This window comes from Monodelphis domestica, chromosome 2 (assembly GCF_027887165.1).
Source record: "Monodelphis domestica isolate mMonDom1 chromosome 2, mMonDom1.pri, whole genome shotgun sequence".
Lineage (NCBI taxonomy): Eukaryota > Metazoa > Chordata > Mammalia > Didelphimorphia > Didelphidae > Monodelphis > Monodelphis domestica.
Window position 1 is genome coordinate 426,768,891 of NC_077228.1, and position 20,059 is coordinate 426,788,949.

General features: G+C 35.4%; 1 protein-coding gene across 1 annotated transcript in view; it reads left to right on the forward strand.

Moving 5' to 3' along the window:
* SAMD5 (sterile alpha motif domain containing 5) overlaps positions 1-19,478 on the forward strand; it is a 39,367-nt gene extending 19,889 nt beyond the window's left edge. Inside the window, exon 2 of the mRNA XM_001370742.4 lies at positions 16,769-19,478. Coding sequence (XP_001370779.2) covers positions 16,769-16,831 — 63 coding nt within the window. The 3' untranslated portion in view covers positions 16,832-19,478. The remainder of the gene's footprint in view (positions 1-16,768) is intronic.
* The last annotated feature ends 581 nt before the right edge of the window (positions 19,479-20,059 follow it).

Consider the following 20,059-nt stretch of genomic DNA (forward strand, 5'->3'; position numbering starts at 1 on the left):
TTGTACTTTGTGCTGACTTCATCTGCATATCAAAACAATACAATTAATGTAGTATTATTGCTTTTAATCTTTTTTTTGTTCTTTTAAAATTACTTTAGTGTTTGTGGAAATATTAGGTCCTATTACATAGCAAGCGCAATTGCCTAAACTTGGTTTCAGTGAAGTTTTAGAGTTTAGTAGTGAAAGTATTTTTATGGGAGTGTGCAGGATTTACATAATTTGAATGGCAAATGAGACTCACAGTTTGTACAGACACAGAAAAAGGTATACTTACTATATGAAAGTTGGTAGAGCTTTTAATAGTACCTTGGAGAAAATGGGGAAATTTTTTTAATGTAGTACTGTAGAGATTCACTAGGTTTCTCTTCTGGGAAAGGCATGCCTGTCGAGGTATTAGCATCTAAATAGTCAAAGTGATCATAATTCTGTAGCCTGAAAGTGATCTCAGAGGCCATGCAGTCTAACCCCTTGTTTTATAGTGTTGAAAGTAATGCCCAGGGAGGTTGTGACTTACTTAAGATGGCACAGGTTAGTAAAGGTTAGAGGTGGAATTTGAACTCAGATTCTGTCTCTAGAGCCACAGCTCATTCTATGATACTATATTGCTAGTAAAGCAGGGTTTCTCAAATTCTCAATTTTGGGAAACTTGAAACCTTATAAGAAATTTGTAAGAGATAAAACTGAAATCACACACATATTTATAGTGAATTTATGTCTTTAACTCCAATTACTAAATTCTGGGTTCAGCTCATAGGTTGGATAGTGGAACAGGAGCCAGAAATCATAGGAATCAATAATTTTAGGCCATCTCCAAACTTAAATTTAACTGTTGCTATTCTAATGTATTGGCAGAAGATTAACCTTAATGGTCTGAGGGATAGAGCCACTCGACACAAGTAGCAAGTGATTTAGCGATGAAGGACATTGCTTAACCATATGGACATCTTTGATCCTCTGCTTCTACAATATATACTGTTGACAAATTGAGAGAAATATTGGCATTGGCTTTTCATATGCCTAGCAGTTCTGGATTCTGTTGAAGTTGATTTAAATTTGTGTGCTTGGAGGAGATATATAACAGGACAGCTTGACCTATATTACACATTCAGAAGTGTTCATCAAAGGAGTCTCATGATTCTTGTAAGTCAGTTATTAATCCACTAGCCACTAAAGGTACAGTAGCAAGTTATATTAATGGGCGTTATCCTTGCAGCAGGCTTAGTGGATTATCCCCATGTTCAGCAAAGGTACTGAACTGGTTAATCCACTCACCTAAATACCTGTCAACAGTAATGCTGCCCTGAAGTCTTCTTGCAAAATGTAGTAAGAATCTCTTTATTTTGAGACAAGACTCATGTTGCGCTGAAGATTAACAAGGCTATCTATGGCTTTTTTTAAACTTTAGATATTAGAAAGTGTGGTTTGAACCATGGTCTAGTTGATACTTGCTCTATACATTTTTTCAGTGGTTTCTCATTTTCAAATTATTGTATGGAATTTTTAGGTGCCATTTGCAAAGCAAAAAATGAACTGTTCATGGGATGTTATTCCTGAATTTGCTCTTAACAACTTAGCAAGACAAAATACTCTGACTTATTGTGCTGGATAAAGTAAATGCTTTCAAAGTTAATTCTCGATATTTGAAAGTCTTGGCAACAAAATAATTCTGGATACTAGTGGAAAATTTATGGATTTCAATTAGAGCTTGTACTGTATCATAATTCCAGTTTTATATCCCATGCAGTTCAGTGTTTTGGATTTTTAATGGGGCTAGTGCAGTAATAATAAAAGTGATTCAAAATGCACCCAGTAATTACAGAGATTTGCTGTTGCCTTTGCATTAAAAATGATGATGATTTACATTCAATGAAATTACAGTCTGTGACTGTATTTAGGTTACTCTTACCACTAAACTGCTTATTAGTTATGGTCAGTGATTTAAAGCTTAAGAGCTACGTATTAGAAGGCTGTAAAATTATTTATTCTTTAATAGATAATAGTAAATTTGAAACAGACATTAGGTTAATTATAATCTTGTACATTAAAGAATTCATATTAGCCCTTTGTCTCCACTTTGATCCTTTAGAAATAAATTTGAAGTCCCAGAAAGTTTATTGGATTAACCAGTTCAGCATGTTTATCATTGATTCCCAGTTTCTGATTGTTTTTTTTTTCAAGTTTTGGGAAGATTTATGCAAATATTTTTTAGTCTCTCTTTGTGGGAACTTCCCTACCCTAAACAAATTATAGGAGTGTTTTTATTCTAGTAGACAGAATTTACAGCAATTTCAAAGGATATCTGGGCATCTTTTCTAGGTGGTAAAGAAGATGGGAGGAGAGAAAGTATTGGAGAGAGGAGCTTTCATATACATATATATATATGTATATATATATATCCTCTTGTAGTTGAAAATACTTCTTAATGAATCATCTCATTTGATCTTCACAATAATCATGTGAATAATAGGGAATGTCACTTCTTCCTTTTAAAATATAAGAAAACTAAGGATGAGAGAAAAGTCTGATGTCTAAAGTGTGATGATTAGTAAATGTCAATGCTAAGGTGGGAACTTAAGTCATGACTCCAAAGCCATTGCTCTTTTAAATCCTCCACAGTACAGTGTATTAACTCAACAAGTATAGGCTTATAAAAAAATTAGAATATAGTAAAATGGAATACTTTAATGCTGCACTCATATAACTTGAATTCCAGGCTCTATTAGACTGCATTATATATTAAAATGAGGCAGAGCATAAATACTGGAAGAGGAAAAACTTTTTTTGTGTGTGTGGATATACTATACATTTGAAGTTGTACCTTGTTAATAATAACTGTGTTGAACTATGGGTGCTGTTCATATAAGTAAAATCAATTAAAAACTTGAGACATACTATAAAATGCTAGGCTCATTTACTTTTAAAGTGAAGAACAAGGACCTTAATATTATTTAGTAAAACAACAAATCACATCAAATGTACTTCTGTGATACCGTGAGTAAGGGAAATGGAGGGAGACATTTACATAAGCAAACTTTAGTGGGATGGTATCCACTATCTTATACCTATATAGGATACTGTTATTGAAATTTTTAATGTGATATGGGATGGGAAAAGCATTAGTACCAGAAATCGGGATATCGTGATTTTAACCTAGATTCTGTCTTAAGCTAGCTTTATGATCTTAGGCAAGACACTTCAATGTTCTTGTGAGAATCAAATGAGTTAATATGTGAAAAAAAATTTTGGGAAAAGTTTCACTCTTGAAAACTCTAAAACACAAATGAAATATAAAATATTTTTATTGGCATTTCCTCTGAGTATAGGGAAGTTAAGTCAAAGACCAGAAGTTTCTATTCTGTAGCAGAAGAAGGCATGGTGATGGACTTTTCCTGTCCAGAGTTAAAAGAAATCTTTAGAGATCATTCATCTTAAACCCCATGTTTTGGGGAGGTAAAGGAATTGTTACAGGATTGAAGTCACAAAGATAGTATTTCACTCAGGTTTCCTGAGTCCTAATGTGGTGGTGTACTTTGTACTGAATTCCTTCCAGTTCCTCTTAACCCAGCCCACCCCCCTTGCCATTCCTCTTTATATGTCCTAAATTCATACAACCTTAATAGAAATGTGTCCTAGAAAGTTTGCCCATTATGGATTATAGAAAAACAAATGATTGTTTGCTTTGAAACTATTTTCAGATTTGCAGTGTTTTCCACACACAAAATAAATTGGATCATGTCTAGTCAGCAGGATGTTAACTGGGACTGTCTTAGAATATCTCATGTCTGCCCATAGTAATAATTGCCAAAATCCTTAATTTAATTTGATCTCATCGGCGGGAGGTTAACTCAGCTATTTTAAACTGTCTCAAAGTCTCCTATTAAACATAATCAGTTATTTTAGGTTATGCTTGAATATATTGCTATTCAACATACATCCCCTTTTAAGGTAACACTTAATGAATGTATTGTGATTATATTTTAAAAATTGATTTATTCACATATATTGAAAAAATAATGTACAATGAGTATCAGTATTTAAACTATGGAATATTGGACAGTAGAAGTACATTGCTTTGTGGAAGATCCAGCTTCACATTCTTGGATTATTCCTTTGATTTTTTTTTCTATTTTTTCATTTGACAAGAACATTTATCAAGCATCTACTTAATGCTAAGAACTGGAGATAGAAAAATGAAATGAAGAGAATCTCTGTCTTAAACAATATATATTCTAAATAAGGAAAGTAACAATACAGATATAAATTAATAATTGCACATGCATACACACACATATATCTATCTATCTATAGATTGTGTTTTTTTTTTTCAGATCAGTATAGAGAGTGAGTAGGAGGTGGCACCACAGTTGAACCTTGAAATGGACGGGCCACTGCCTATACCAATCACACACACACATACACACACACACACACGTGTGTGTGTGTATGTGTGTGTGTGTGTGCATGTGTGTGTGTGTGTATAATCATGGAAAATGTGACCAAGTGTTCAAATGTGATTTTGGTCATTTAGCAATCCACAAGGCAGCTTGCTGCAATGGAAACAATGTTGGATTTGAACCTGAGTTTGAGTACTGGGTTACCCGTGTGACCTTGGATAATTAACTTAATTTCTGGATCTCAGCTTCTTCATTTGCATAATGAAAGGTCTGAACTAGGTAGTCTTAAAGATCTCTTCTAGGTTTATATCTATGAAGATATATCACTATAGCCATTCTATTGCAAAAGCAGTCCAACTACCTGAGAGTCCACACTGCATTTATAGGGAATATTGGAGAACAACTACTTTTCCCTTGTCTGAACATTGCTCTCCTCTAAATTTTGGCATTGCACAGTCATATTAGGCCAGTATCTGTATTCATCAAAGTAAATGCTTAATAAATGCTTGTTGGAGGTCAGCTAAGTCATTCAGTGGATAGAGAACCAGACCTAAGAATGGAAGGTCCTGGGTTCAAATCTCATGTTAGATACTCCCTAGCTGTGACCCTAGACAAGTCCCTTAATCCCAACTGCCTAGTCCTTACTACTCGTCTACTACCTTGGAACCAATACTTACTATTGATTCTAAGCCAGAAGATAGGGTTTAAAAAATAAATGTTTATTGACTAATTGGCTCCAAGTCTAGAGTTTTCTTTATACTAGATCACACCCTGAATAGCTAGTAAAAAATATGGCTCTATATTGTCAAATCATCTAGCATTTATTAAGCATTTATCATGGACCAGGCGCTGTGCTATTCATTGGGAAAACAAAAGGAAATGCAACATAGTGGAATGTGAGAGGAATGTAGCTCAATCAGTGCTGAAAGAAAGCATAATCTGAGCTGAACAAAAAAAAATCCCCCCTTCCAACTACTACTTTGGAGAGATCACCTCAAAATAAGTAAAAAAAAGATAAACAAGACAACATGACATTTAGTTTGTTTTTGTTTTTGTTTTTTTTAATGGGGGAACAAAAAGAAGAAAGGAGTTCTTCAAAAACCACTAAAGAACATTTTGAAAGAAATTAGTATATTCATTGTGACCAAACCAAAGTCTTGTCTGCTGAAATAGGCATGATTCCTTTTCAGATTAGGTATTGGTTTGGTAACCAAAAAGCAAGAAAGAAAAATTATGAAGGGTGGCTCAAAAGAGAAGTAATGCCTAAGCAGACTCTGTCCTAGGAAAAAAATCCATCTTCATTCAAGTGACAGGAGTTCCTAAACTTGTTCTAATCCTTCATCTTTGGATCCACTCTAAACAAAAACCAATGGAAATGAATGTTTTATAAAGAACACAAATGTTTATACCACTGTTAATAATTTCCATCAAACTTTAAATGTCTACTTTTCTTGCCCAATTTCCCACAATTCCAGTGTAGCAGGGCTGGATTCTTGAGCCCATTCAATTCTACTCAATATGAGATCCTGTGTATTTTAAAAAATGTCATCTGGTTAAAACAATTTCTGTTCTCATGAAGCTCATTGGGAACTCCTCTCTACTTAGGGAAACAACATGCAAATAATAAACAAGTTATATACAGTAGTAAGTGCTAAGATTAAAGAGATGAGGGAAAAGCTTCTTTAAAAAGATTGGGCCAGGAGGCAGAGCTGAGGATGGAAAGTTTCCATCATGGGGAACAGTCAATGAAAATGCTAATAGAGATGAAGTGTTGTATGCCAAGGAATAGCAAGGAGGCTAGTGGCATTGGATCTCAAAAGGCATGGAAAGGAGTAAGGTGTAGGAAGACTGAAAAGGCAAAAAAAAAGGTCAGATTATTAAAGTTTTTTAAAACCTAAGTAGAGACTCTTCTAGTGAACCAATGGAATTTATTGAATGGGGGACTTTCATTTTAGGAAGCTCAGTTTGACAGATGAGTAAAGGATTGAATGGAATGGGGAGTTAAGATTTCAACTTAGATCTTCTGACTCCTGACTACCAATTCCATTCTGAAATCAGTAATTGCCATGGAACTTAGGGCCATATTCAGTTATTCATGAAATACCGTGCAATTATAGAAGTGTGAATTTAAACTAAGGTATTTTCAAACCTGTTAAAGTGGAAGCATATCTAATCTTAGATGACAATAGTCAGAAATCAGCAGAATGTCTTTATTTATCTTGGAGTTTAGTCTCAAAATAACCCAGTTTTACACCTGATGTCTTGGGATTAAAAATATCCTGCCTCTTCCCATTTCCCTAGACACACAACAAACACAACCCTTTCAGTTTCATTTTAATGCAGTGTAAGTGAGCTCACAGTTTTTGTTTGAAAGTGAAATGAGAACAACTTTAAGGGGAAATTGGGTAACAATCAAGATTTTGCTTCCTCTCCCTAAATATTATTACTGCCAATTCACATGTCTCTTTTAAATGTTAGACACAATTCAAGTGATAGACTATATTTCTTATTTGGTTTGGTCTCAAAAGTCTGAAATAGAGTCAGGAATGGAAAGTAACAAAAAGAGATCAGTTTAGTTATCCAGAAGTGAAATGGGCTAACTGGGAAAATAGGAGATCTGCCTCACTGCAAGTCTTGAAGCTAGAGCTCACTGACCACTTATCAGCATTGTTAATAATCATAATGAGCATTTATGTAGCTATTTAAGGCTTACAAAACATTTTTCATGAGATCTCTATTGATGCTCACAAAAAAAACCTGGAATGTAGATACTGTCCTTATTGCCATTTTACAGCTGAGGAAACTGAGCCTGAGAGAGATGAGATGATTTTCCTAGGGTCACATAGCTAGGTAGTACCTGAGGCAGGATTTGAACTCAGGTTTCTTGACTCCAAGGGCAGTACTGTATGCACTGCACTATCTAGCTGCCTGGTGTTTGTTGTAAATGAAATTCTTTTTTAGGTACAAGTTCTACTAAATGGTCTCAGAAGTCTCTTCCAGCTGGGACAATTATGTGATTCTGGTGTGTGATTCTTTATGCCAGACTTTGGTCTTTGTCGAGATTGTGAAACAGGGAAAATTCAGCTAAGAGGTACAAAAGCAGTTTCTTATCCTAAGTATTTTGAATATCTCTTAAAAAAAGAAACCCCAGCCCACTTTTCCATCTGGGTTTATGCCTAAGGGGGTTTCCATAGGTCAGAATTCATTCCAGAAAATTAATGTCATCTTTGTTAACTTTAGGATGGTAGTTCTACAGAGATGTGCATGAGATCATCCACATCCTGGGATTCATTGTAATATTTTTGTAGATGGGAGGAGATATCAAAAGCAGACAGTATTTTGGTAGCCGTATTTTTGTTCATAAATTACCAGCTATTTATTGGTTTTCTATCCTGCCTCCTCCTCCTTCTTATCCCCCTGACAGTTTGAAATATAATTATTTGGTCTTGGCTTGCTGCATGCAATCTAACTTGATATGAAGCTTTTGCCAACTATTCTGTTGTCTTATTTGAAGAGGCGATTCCTGTTGAAGCTCAGACTGACTCAACTTTCGATACCTCTCAACCAGGAAAAATTTGTGGGGGAGGGAGCAGTGAGCCAGTTGGCATCAGCATGTTTAGCCTTCCTCGGTAATCAGATTTTGGCTTTTAAAAACTGTCACATTTGTATTCTTCTTGTAATTATGTTTTGTGGAATACTTCACAATGATAGATAATTTTTAAAAGAGAGTTAATGAAGAGATGAAGTGCTTAAAGCACACATTATTCATCTTTTATTCAAAATAATGACATCTTTGATGAACAGACTTCATGTACGTCATAGCAGCATTATTGAAGCCTCGTTCTGAAGACTACTTAAATATCTGTCTGCATGTGGGTTGGAGTGTACTGCATAGTGATTGTACCAGGAGGCACCAAACAAAGCAAATATTTGCCTTTGTGTGGGCCAGGTGCTAGAAATGCTGCAAAAATAACAGCTATTATCCTAGAACTTCAGACCTGTTAATTCCTGTAAGCAATTCTATTTCTGCCCCGACAAATCACAGAAGTGAAGTATAGGCTCAATCTTTGACCCATCTGGTAGTCTAGGCCACTGTGTCAGAACTGCAGTTAATTTGGAAAAATTCTTTTTATATGTCTAGGACTGGGCTGGATTGGATCTCCATGAAATCTCATGGAGTGGGCAGCTTCTTCCTACATTAGGCCAAAATTCAACCAACCTTCAAAGATGGAGGATTGGGTTGTGAAAAAATGGTCAGTTGTCCTTTCGAAACACACACATGCCAAAGTAAACCTAAAGATCTCAGGTCTGAGGGAGCTCCCCACTTCTCAGTACCAACCAGGAAATTATGATGAGTTGGTGCCTATAAAACCCTCTGCCTATGTATAAAGTGTCTATATTTGTAAATATCTTTTTATGCTTAAAATAATTAAGCACTGCTTACTAGGGGCATAGTGTACCCACAATCCCTGTTAACTGGGGGGCACTGAAAATGCTCAGATTCTCCCAATTTGAGAGTTCTGCCATAGAGCTAAGGCCAATTGGATGTCTCCACTAAGTTTGGCATCAATATGACGAACCTCTGAGAGTGGAGGGCTGACAGGCAGTTTAAGGAAGGATGAACAAGTTCAACTTGGAAAAACCAGTAGGTTAAAGCATTTAACCATTGCCTGTCAATACTAAAATTAAAATTGGGCTGTGAATTGTCATGTTTCTAGCCTGGCAAGATATGGAGACCTATTCTTAAGGGGGGAAAAGGAAAAGAAAAGAATTGCTTGTATAAGTCTGATCTTTATGAGAAAAGTAGAAGAAAAAAAAAAAACAGAGACATGACTGGAGAACTCTTTGTGGTCCTCAAGAGCAACACATCTTTATCTCATCTGGACCCTAAGTAGCTGTTTGGCCATTCTGAATTTCACTTTGATTATATTTGTATAATAATACCAACTACACAGAATTATTGTAAGGAAAGTGTTTTGTGAATTGTAGCATGCTAAATGAAGATAGTTATGTAGCAATATAGAATTAAAAAAAGTTTGCTTATAAAAAATAACAGTAATATGTTGTATTTGGTAACAACAACTAAGAAGTTGTGTAATTTTTGGACCCATCTCCAATGCCAAGTCAGTTAAGAAGGCTTTATTAAGCCATTACTTTGTGCCAGGTAGATAATGGGAGTAAAAATGCAAGAAGAAAGAGAACTCTTCAAGGGGAAGGTGACAGGACAAAACTGTAAAGGGGGTGAGGAAAGAAGATGCCAAGGAATTGAATAGTGTAGTAGAGAAAGTCCAGAATGAGCCTTGAGAGGAATGACAATATAGAAGGTCTTTAAATAGCCGTTCAAGGAGAAGCCATCTAATAGAGGCAGAGCTTCCAGGAGAAGAGAACACTTCCAGTGTGTGAATTCCTGGTTTGAAGCAAACCTTCAGGATGGGAGGTTTCTGGGTTATTGTAGGGTCTAGAAAGCAGCCTAGAGAGAAATGAAAATTCTCTAAAACCATATGGTTCTGGAAAACAACAAAGAGCACTTACTGTGTGAAAAGGAGCTATACTAGATATTCAGGGTATAAAGGAGAAACAGTATGTAATTCTTACCTTGGAGGAACTTAAAGAAGGGGCATGATTCCTTTGACATCAGATGTAGTTGTACCAGTGGGGGTGGGGTAGATTGCATAGCACAGAGACCCAGTATGGCTTTGTTGATTCATTCTAAAAACATTCATTAAGCTTCATGCAGGATATGGTTTCTGTTTTCACAGAGCAGATACTTCTTTGTTTGTAAAAGACAGGCAACTATAATATACAATCTACTACAACAAAAGTGCATTTGAGAGTTGTAAGACAAAGTGCTTTGGAGGTCTTCAGGTGAGGGACAAAGGTTTTGACTAGCAGAGAGGAGCAGGAAAAAAAATTCCTGGAAGGGTTGGCATTTGAATAGGGCTTTATTGGATGGACAGGAATTCGGGAGACAAATGGAACCATATCTGCTTGAAGGACTTTGTAGGCATTGCAGACAATCTGGGGAGAAAGGAACGGGGAAAAGGATTTTAAAAATAGATTAATGGCTTCATACAAATATTGCTGTCCTTTGTGCAGTATGTTTATGCTTATACATCTATAGGAATGTATAGCATAGGATATTTGTGTATATCTATTTATATTCAGCCATATTTCTATGTTTATATCATGCTCTAATTTTGATTAGTTATAAAGACATATTGTATGAGATTTACTTTAGACTCACAATGTCTCATGTTCATATAAATCATTTACAAATAAAATTTAAATGCTAAAAAAAGGTTTGGAAGAAAAAGTAGGAAAGATTACTCTAGAGTGGGGCTCATAACTTTCAAATCACAGTCAAGGGAGAAGCTTGTGACTCGGAGAATTTGATTCAATATATGTGGGGAAGATTATCATGCTGTATCCAGAGCTTTCAAAAAAAGGTTAAGTATCTTAAGAATTTAAGGAATTTCTAGGATACATTTTATTGGCAAAGCCCTTAAGACCTTATTAGAAAAGATTGTTTAATTTGTGTTTGTTCTCTGTAAGGAGACTTATGTCTAGTGAACAGGTGGGAACCTTCTATAATCCTAGCTAAAGCATCACCAGTACATCTTCCAGCAGAGGAAACACTACAGATAAGTGATGAGTGAAGATTAGAAGCCACATGGGTAGAGAAACAAGGTGTTGAAAATCAGTGCCATTTATCACAATGGCTTTAATTGTTCCAGTGACAGATATAGTAAATTGGTACTTACTAAGGGCATGCCATAAATGAGGACAGATGGGGTACTTAAATAGAGCTGGTTGAAATTTTTAACAACACTTGAAATTATTTTTAAACAGAGGAAAATAAAACATATATATGGAATATTTCTTCTTAGACAAAATTTTATTCAGGCCCCCAATTTTTTTAAAATGAACTGTCACTTGATTTGTTCTCAAGAAATGCTTCCTTTTAAGTATTCTGTCAGAACCCACGAATTCAGTTAAGAATTCATTGAATACTTATTGGTGTAATGGCTTCTCTCTCAGTAGAGATCTGCAGACTATACTTTCCTCCTACCAGCTCTGTGAGGTATGTGTCAAAAGTCTTATTCCCATTCTACAGTTTAAATTGAGATTTAAAAGATGATATTTATGTAAATATTATTAAAATTAGAAGGAATCAGTCATATATCTGAGTGACTACTAATAGCAGGGTTGTAGTGATAATCAAATGAAATAATGTGTAAAGCACTATACAAATGTCAGCCATTATTATTACTACATATAAGGTACAGAAGACCAAAAGGAGAGATAAGTGCAAGGACCCTGTACTCTAAAAGCTTGCAGTTTAACAGGACAGTGAATTAATCTTCTTGCTAGCAGTCCCCATGTAAATATTTGTGATATTTAACATTTACAAAAACAAGGACCATTTAGTACCTCTTTGTCAGAGTCTGGGGTTGACAGCTAAATGGCAGAGTGGATTGAGCTTTGTACCTGGATTCAGAATGACCTACTTAAATCCAGCCTCAGACACTTCCCTTGCCCTGTGATTCTGGGTAGATCACTTAACTAATCCTTGGATCTCAGTTTCCTCATCTGTAAAATGGGAAAAAAAAAAACAGACCTCTTTCTTGGGGTTGGTGTGAGGATAAGATGAGATATTTGTAAAGAGGTTGGCAAACCTTAAAGAACTATATAAATGCTAGCTTTTTGTTGTGTGCCCTCTGGGTGAGTAAAGGAAATAGAATCTAGCCTGAGTCAAGTAGTAAAATAGTATCCCACAAGCGTGTAACTTTGAGTGCTGTTGTGCCATCCAATCAGAAGAGGTCTTTCGAGAGAACAAGCACTATATATAACTATCATTCAGCAGAGGGAATAAGCATGAGTGACTTAATTCTGACAGACAACTCCCTGCCACAAGGTCACTCTAGCTATGTGTCCTTGAGTAGGTCACTTAATGCTATTTGCCTCAGTTTCATCATCTGTAAAATGGGGAAAATCACTAGAGTATCTACCTCACAAATTTGTGGGAAGGATAGAATGTATTCACCATGAATGTAAAGTGTTTCTCATGCCTGTAAAAAATATGCCAGTGAAGGTTTTTTTATAAGATGATTCTGAATGATTTTTTCTCATCTACAAGTTGTATTTGTTGGCATAGACTCATAATTGACTGTGTGTGTGCCTGTGCACATATTGAACTCAATGTCCTTTTCCCCCCACCTAATTATGAAAATGAAGCCTTGGAAAGCTTTGGTGTAACATAAGAATGGGATTCATTTATGACCCATGCAAAGTCACCATAAAGTAATAGCTGGGCAACTTACAAAAGTTGGTTTGGCTTATAGAACACAACAAAGTGCAGTCTGGGTGGAATAATAGGGGTCAGGCCCAAGCTGACATTCATGGCAGTTTTATGTTGCCCAGCCACACCAAAGCATCCCAGTGGAGGGCACTGTGAGCTACTGATGTGACTAAGGTCAGGCAAAGGAGAAATATGCTATTTCTTCCATACTAGTGTTGAGTTTTAGTTTTCCCAAAGTTCCCTTTCTACCCCCCCCCCAAAAAAAAAAAACAAAAAACAAAACCAAGCAGTAGGAGAAAAATAAATTGACTCTTAGTGCTGAACAGTGTTTTCCTGGACAAAGGGAGATAGGAATTGTGCCCAGCATAGTTGTAAGCTACTGGCGTTAATTCTTACTCAGTGGAATTTGTGTATGCATGCATGCATGAATATATTTATTTATTAACTCTAGGAATATTTAAACATAAAAATCCAAGCCTGTATTTAATGTTCCAGCAGTTTGAATTTCATGGGATTTGAGAAAGGACCAGACTTAACTTAATTACTTTCATGGCTTTTAAGCCAGCCTAATCATGTAGCTGAGGAAGAAGAATATAAACACTTCTGAAGAAATTATTATTTTTTCTTGGCTGAGTGAAGAAAAAGCTTTTTTTTCTTTGTTGGAGAATTGTAGGTAATTTTATTTGGGGGGGGTGGTGAAATGAAGTATGTAAATTTCTGGTGGGGGAGAGGCAGCTTTCTGAAATTAGGATATTCCTACAGCACATGATTTTCTGCTTTTAGCAATTTTCAGGAGTTATCCCCTAAAGGCTGTCAGAATCAAAAGGGTTCATTCCTATTCCATTGGCAGTGCAGAATCTATCAAGACAGCTTTAGGATTTCCCATTTTGTATCTGCCACTAGAATGTGAGCAGAACATTTACAAAAGGAGAATTAATCACAAATATTTTTCCATGATCGTGAAGCAAGGTACAATCAGCCAATTATTGCTCTGAGATTTTGAGACTATAATCATATCTTAAAACTCTCACAAACGTAATGATATTGGTAAAAAAGATTGCTCCCTACCTTTGTGTATATCTCATCCTCCTCATTCATTACATCTCAGTATGACCCTTCCCCCCAAGATGCTAAATAATTTTGTAAGACTGTTTCATAGAATCACAAATTTAAAACCGGAAGGAACTTTAGAGGCTATCAAGGCCAACGCCTTCAGTTTGCAGATAAGGAAACTGAGGTCCAGGGAGGTTAAGTGACTTCTCCAGGGTACCACATCATCTGGATTCATATTTAGTTCTTCTTGGATTCAGGATTCTTCCTGATCCTGAATCAATTCTTCCTGATTCCAAGTCATATGCTTTCTCCACTGTACCACCTTTAATGAGTATAATTTATTTTGATTAAGCCATAGTATATAAAACAGTCATGAGTATTACTTTGCAGTATAGGTTATGAAATAATTTGATATTGAACATATATGTACATAATTTGGATTGTGTATATAATTCACTTAAAAATGGTAAGTATTTTTTTTTTCTGCTTTTGAGTTGCAGGTGACAGGCTCTTAGCACGTGATAGTGGAAAGAGCTCTGAATTTGGAGAAAGAGGTCTTGGATTAAAATCCTTATTTTGCTACTTATTAGCTGTGTGATGTTGGCCAAGAACCTTGATCTCTCTGGGTCTGAATTTCTTCATAAAGGATTGGATTAGGTGACATCTGAAAGTCTCTCCTAGCTCTAAATCCTGACTTTTTCCATTCTCTATCCTTTTGGCAGGAGTATAACAACAGTCTAGCTTCAAAAAAATCTTTGTTGTTTCTAAAAAATATTCTCATGATTCTCCATCCTTTCTTTATAACCTGTTCTTATAACCTTTCAATATCCTCCTTCCTAATTAGTTAAAATTCTCCATGATGTAGTTACAGGCCATTTCCATTTGTCTATCTTCAGGAAAATGAATAGTCCTGATTTATAAAATGAATTAGATTCTTTGGTGGGGTGCCTTTCAGTTCATACATTTACAGAAAACATGTCTAAACAATAGTATTATAAAACTTTCTCTTAGTTACTTTGAAAGTATTCCTTTTGCTTTTTTTTTCTTCTACTATGACCACACAGCTAGGTTTATTAAAGTAAAAGAAGAAAGGATCTCCCCTCCCTTTTTCATAATTTATTATTGGAAATAGTTTTTTTAGAAGCATTGGTTTGGACGGAGGATTATCCTGATAGCTTTTCAAATCCACTTATCAGTGTTAAGGAATGGCACATTTAACATATTTAATAATTTTAAAAGCAACAATAACAGCAGAATGTGAGCTCCTTTAGAGTAGGTGCTATTTTTTCCTGTCTTTGTATGCCCAACATATAGCACAGTGTTTGGCACATTTTTAAACTAACAAATGCTTGTTGACTTGATAATTTGCTTGAAAATACATGGTGATTTAAAATTTGCAAAGTGTTTTGAAAATACCTCATTTGATATCACAACATGTGAGGTAAGTACTATTAGTATCATCACCATTTTACATATGAGGAAACAGGCTTATTGTGGTTATGAGACTTGCTGTTTTTCACCCAGCCAGTTTCTGTCCTGAGGGGGACTTGAACCCAGGTCATCTTGGCTCCAAAGCTGCCCTTCTGTGTACTGTTTACTGTTAACCATTTGTCAAATATAATAAATATGAAAAAACTCAGATACTTTGGAGAAGGAAACATATTGGGCTTGTATAGTAATAGCATCTATCTGTTTAGGTGTAATGAGCTGATGATGAGCATATTACCCAAACTAATTAATAACTACATATTAGTTAACATATTGCTATCAGCAGGTGGCCATTTGAGCTGGGTTGTAAATGGCATCTGCAGAAACAAACTGTAATTCCCTAGAGAAATATGCAGGTGGTTGTTTTTTTTTTAAAAGGATTTGTTTTAATAACTGATGTTCACAGAAGATATTTTGCAAATATATTTGAAGCCATCATCATTAGACCAAATTGGGACCAAGAGAATACTAGTAATTTACTTTTTGGACATTTAAAATTAATCTTTTGTTTCCTTTACTTTAATAGTATTAATCTCACCCAAATTTGTCCATCTTACTAATAGTCCCAGAATTGGGTAAAAGAATCTCGTTTTCTCCTCTTGATTTTTCTCCTCTGTCTTCCCTTTGTGCCATTTTTGAAGTGTCCAGGGAGTGTCGGTACTCATTTCTGCCATGATTGATAGGCAGCAGAATGTCAGCTGTGGCTTTCCCTAGTTTTACAGGAATTATAGAAGAAGTGAAGAGGTTAAAACTGTTGACATTTAACAATGCTTGGAGAATAATGAATGTAATATAAAGCCTAAGAACATCTTGGTGATGGTCATAGAGCAAAAGAAATCTCAATGGTGATTGCATTAAGGAAAAAAAAACATCTTGTTATGCCATTCTAGGTTCTTACATCTCTTAAACATATTATGTCTTTTAAATTATTTATTTATCATTACATAGATTTTAAAATGTCATTAATGTTTAAAAAGATATTTGGAAAAGTGACTGTCACTGTACTCATGGGATTGTGATCACAAGGAGCTAGCTTGTGTAAGATTCATCTTGACATTTGTAGGCTTAATTTCCATTGGAGTTACTGGTGCAAATAGCACAGTATGAGCCTTTCAGAATTGTCCCCATCATGGTGATAGATAGGGTGCTAATTAGGACTGCTAGATAGTACTCTGTGGTGATGTGACTTTCAAAATTTTAACTGCAAAGTAATCCAATTTTATCGTTATTTGCTATTTCCTAATGGGTAACTGATCACTTTTAAGAAACATTAAAAGAAATGCATTGAAAATTGTGTTTTACAAACAGACCCTAAGGGATAATAAAGAAATATGTTTTCCTTTTTACTAGCTGTGAAGAGAAAATTACTAACAGTAGAAACCAAGCAGAAACTTTTTATTTCAAACCTCTATGTTTTACAAAAAGTTTGTTATCACCTGAAAACAGAAATAGGAAACTATGGGAAGCCAAACTGAAATAGGGGAGAAATTGGGAAAGGATAACTTAAATAACCTAGATATGTTCAAATCCACAGGTCCCAATGGCTGGCATCCTAGAGTACTTAATGAATTGGCCGAAGTCATCACAGAACCGCTAGATATCATTTTTTCGAACTCGTGGAGGACTGGTGAGGTGCCTGAAGACTGGAAAAGGGCACAGATTGTGCCTTTCTTTCAAAAGGGAAAAATGGATGATGATCCTGGAAAAAATACTCATCAGCCAAACTTTTATTCTTGGAAAAATTCTGGACTAATCAACTTTGTATAACTGGGTGCTAATTTCTAAAAAGCAAGAAACAAAAAGACAACAAAACATCTAAGTACTTATTTAGGCAATTTTTGCCACCCAGTTCTGCAAACTCTTGACTGTATAAAAGGGAATAGGTTAAATGAATGGACTCAATTGATGTTAGTTAAGGTTTTAGAAAAAAATAGCTTATTAATCATAGTAAACAGAATAGGTTCTTAGTACTAGAGTGTAATTAGATGATTCTACTTTAGTTATTTTGTCTTTTTGCATAAAACACTTTTTTTTCCTCCATAAAGGACAATATAAAAGCATATTCCAGGAAGGGAGAATAACCAGATCCAAGGTGCAAAGGAGAAAATGACTAAGACCTGTGTACATTGTGGTGTAAGTGCAAGACTGCTGGCCTTGGCATTTGGAGACCTGAATTTGTGTTCCAGTGCTGACTTATTAGCTGTGTGGGTAACTATAGAAAGTCTTTCTGAGCCTTAATTTCTTCCTCTAGAAAATGAGCATAGTGATACTTACACTACCTATTTCATAAGGATGTTTTGAGTACAGTGCTTTCTACAACATAAACTGCTAAAGAAAAGTTTTAGTGGATGTGCAGGGGAATAGAAAGGAATTTCATTCTGGCCATCATAGAGGGGCCAGATTATTGAATGATAAAAAATGTAAAAGAAATTCAATTACTAACTGGCAGTAGGATTTGGGGGGCAAATCTCTTCCCCTCTCTATGCCCTAATTTTCTCCTTTTTGAAGTCAGAAAGTTGAGCTAGATAATATCAATAGATCATATATAGCTAAAGGCTCCTGTACTATATATAAAGTATTGTCAGATGAGGAAATTGAGCCCCAGAAATATTCAGTAACTTTCTTCAGGTCACTAAGATCCCTTGCAATTCTTATATTCTATAATGCTAAGTAGTCACTTTTTGTGTTGTACTCTTGTATAGTGAATAGTGTAGTGAAAGCAGCAGATTAAAGATGCTTTGGTAAGAGGAGACATTTCCTGTCGACTTCTGTCATTTCAGACAGATGAGATCCACTGGTCAGGCTTACTGTACTCATCTGACTGGAGAGCAAGAATTAATTATTCTGTGCTTGATCTATCCCACTTACCCATTCACCTTTTGGGGTAGAAGCCAGAAATTTGAGCTCTCTCTCCTACTCCTTCCTAAGTCATACTCCCTTTCCCTTGGCTTCTGATTGAAGACCCATACTTCTGGTTCAATTCTCTTGTCCTGAGCCTTAGCTCTTCTTCTGCAGTCTCCTGATGTGGCAGTTATTTGCGCTAACACTCACCCTGCTTTTATGGTGGGTGGCCCTTGGATGTGACTGGTGGTTCAGGATAGAGCATTGGACCTGGATTCAGGAAGACTTAAGTTCAATTCTGGACTCAGAAATTTAATAGCTCTGCGAATATGGGCAAGTCATTTAACCTCTGTTTGCCTTAATCTACTGGAGAAGGAAATGGAAAACCACTCCAATATCTTTGCCAAAAAGACTTCATGGACAGACAGTATTGGCATGCATGGATCCATGAAAAGTCATACACAATTGAATGACTGAACAAGAACATCAGAAGGCCAAAGATGCTAATAAATGATGGTGACAAAATCTAGGAAAAAGATGCTCCTATAGTTTGCATACTCATCTTCAATACCCTTCAGTTCAGAATTTTTTAGAAATGGATAATAGGTACAAACTCATATTAGCACTGGGATAAAACAGAAGGGACTAAGAGAAGGAATAGATAGAACACACTTGTGGCATCAAGGAATGGGTTGGATTAGAAGACCTCTCAGATTCTTTCTAGCTCTGACCTCTCTTGCTTTTAAGATCAGAGAAAAGAGAGAGGAAAAGAACTGTATGCAACTGTCCCAATTCTCCACAGTGCCTTTTGCTCCGTAGGAATCAGTTGAGCATAAAGAAAAGCACAGTATCTTTCAAGCCACTAGGATAGCTTTGAGTTCATTACTGCTACTGTAACCTAATTGCTTAAAATAATTTAGTTTCAGGGAATATTAGATACTTGGAGAAATCATACTCATTGTTGTTATTTTTTCCTAAAATAGAAATATAATGAACTTAAATACTTTAAAATTTTGAACCTAGTCCTTCAGAGAAGTCATATATAAGTGTTGTCTTCAATCCTTTATGATTTTTTCACAAATTAATTAGAATTTTTGCATTTGGGAGGATAGTTTTTTCCTCCAAGGGATGAATTTGATATTTACTTGGACCAGAAACAGAATTTATTGTAACTATGAATGAGTTCTTTTTTGACATCTCCAATTTCCTAACTGAATTTTGTCTAGACCTCTTCTTAGTCCTATGAAATTCTCTTTTGTATCATACATATTTGTAACCATATATTTCCTTCCCCCATCAAACTGTAAGCTCTTTAGGGGCAGGGATCATGGTGTTTTTCAGTTTTATGTTCCTAGTGTTTATTACAGTGTCTCTTGGTGTTTAATAAAGGTCTGTTGAATTGGGTTGATTCAAATCTCATTTTCAGGTGTGATGCCTGTGGTAGTGCTAAGGTCACAGGCAGGCATGCATTTGCTTGCCTCTGTAGAGCTTATTACTATGTAAAGACTTAATTTCCAAAAAGGTCAGTGTTCATTCTCTTCTTAGACATCATGGGGGTAGGCTTGGTCATGCCTTGCAATAAAATCTTGCTGGTTTTCATTTGTTTTGAATTTAATAAACCAATTGTATAAGGATCCAGTTTAATTATCACACATAATTCATCTTTTCATCACTACTATTAAAATTGAATATTAATTAATTAATATTGAAATGATACAATTACCTGTCTAAATGAATGCACCAGTAAAGAAGAAGAGAGTGGAAACAACATGAAAAAATAAAAACTTTTAAGCTTAAAATAAAGGAAGCTAAATAAGAGAAGGAAGTTCTGAAATATGAACCATCTTGAAGGTTATTCTTTCTGTGGCATGAAATAAAAATGATGGGATATTAGAAGGGTATTAGAGAAATTAAATTATTACTCCTACTTTCTAACAGGAATAGGACCTTGAAGATGAACTTAAAATGGAACAATTTCAAAAAA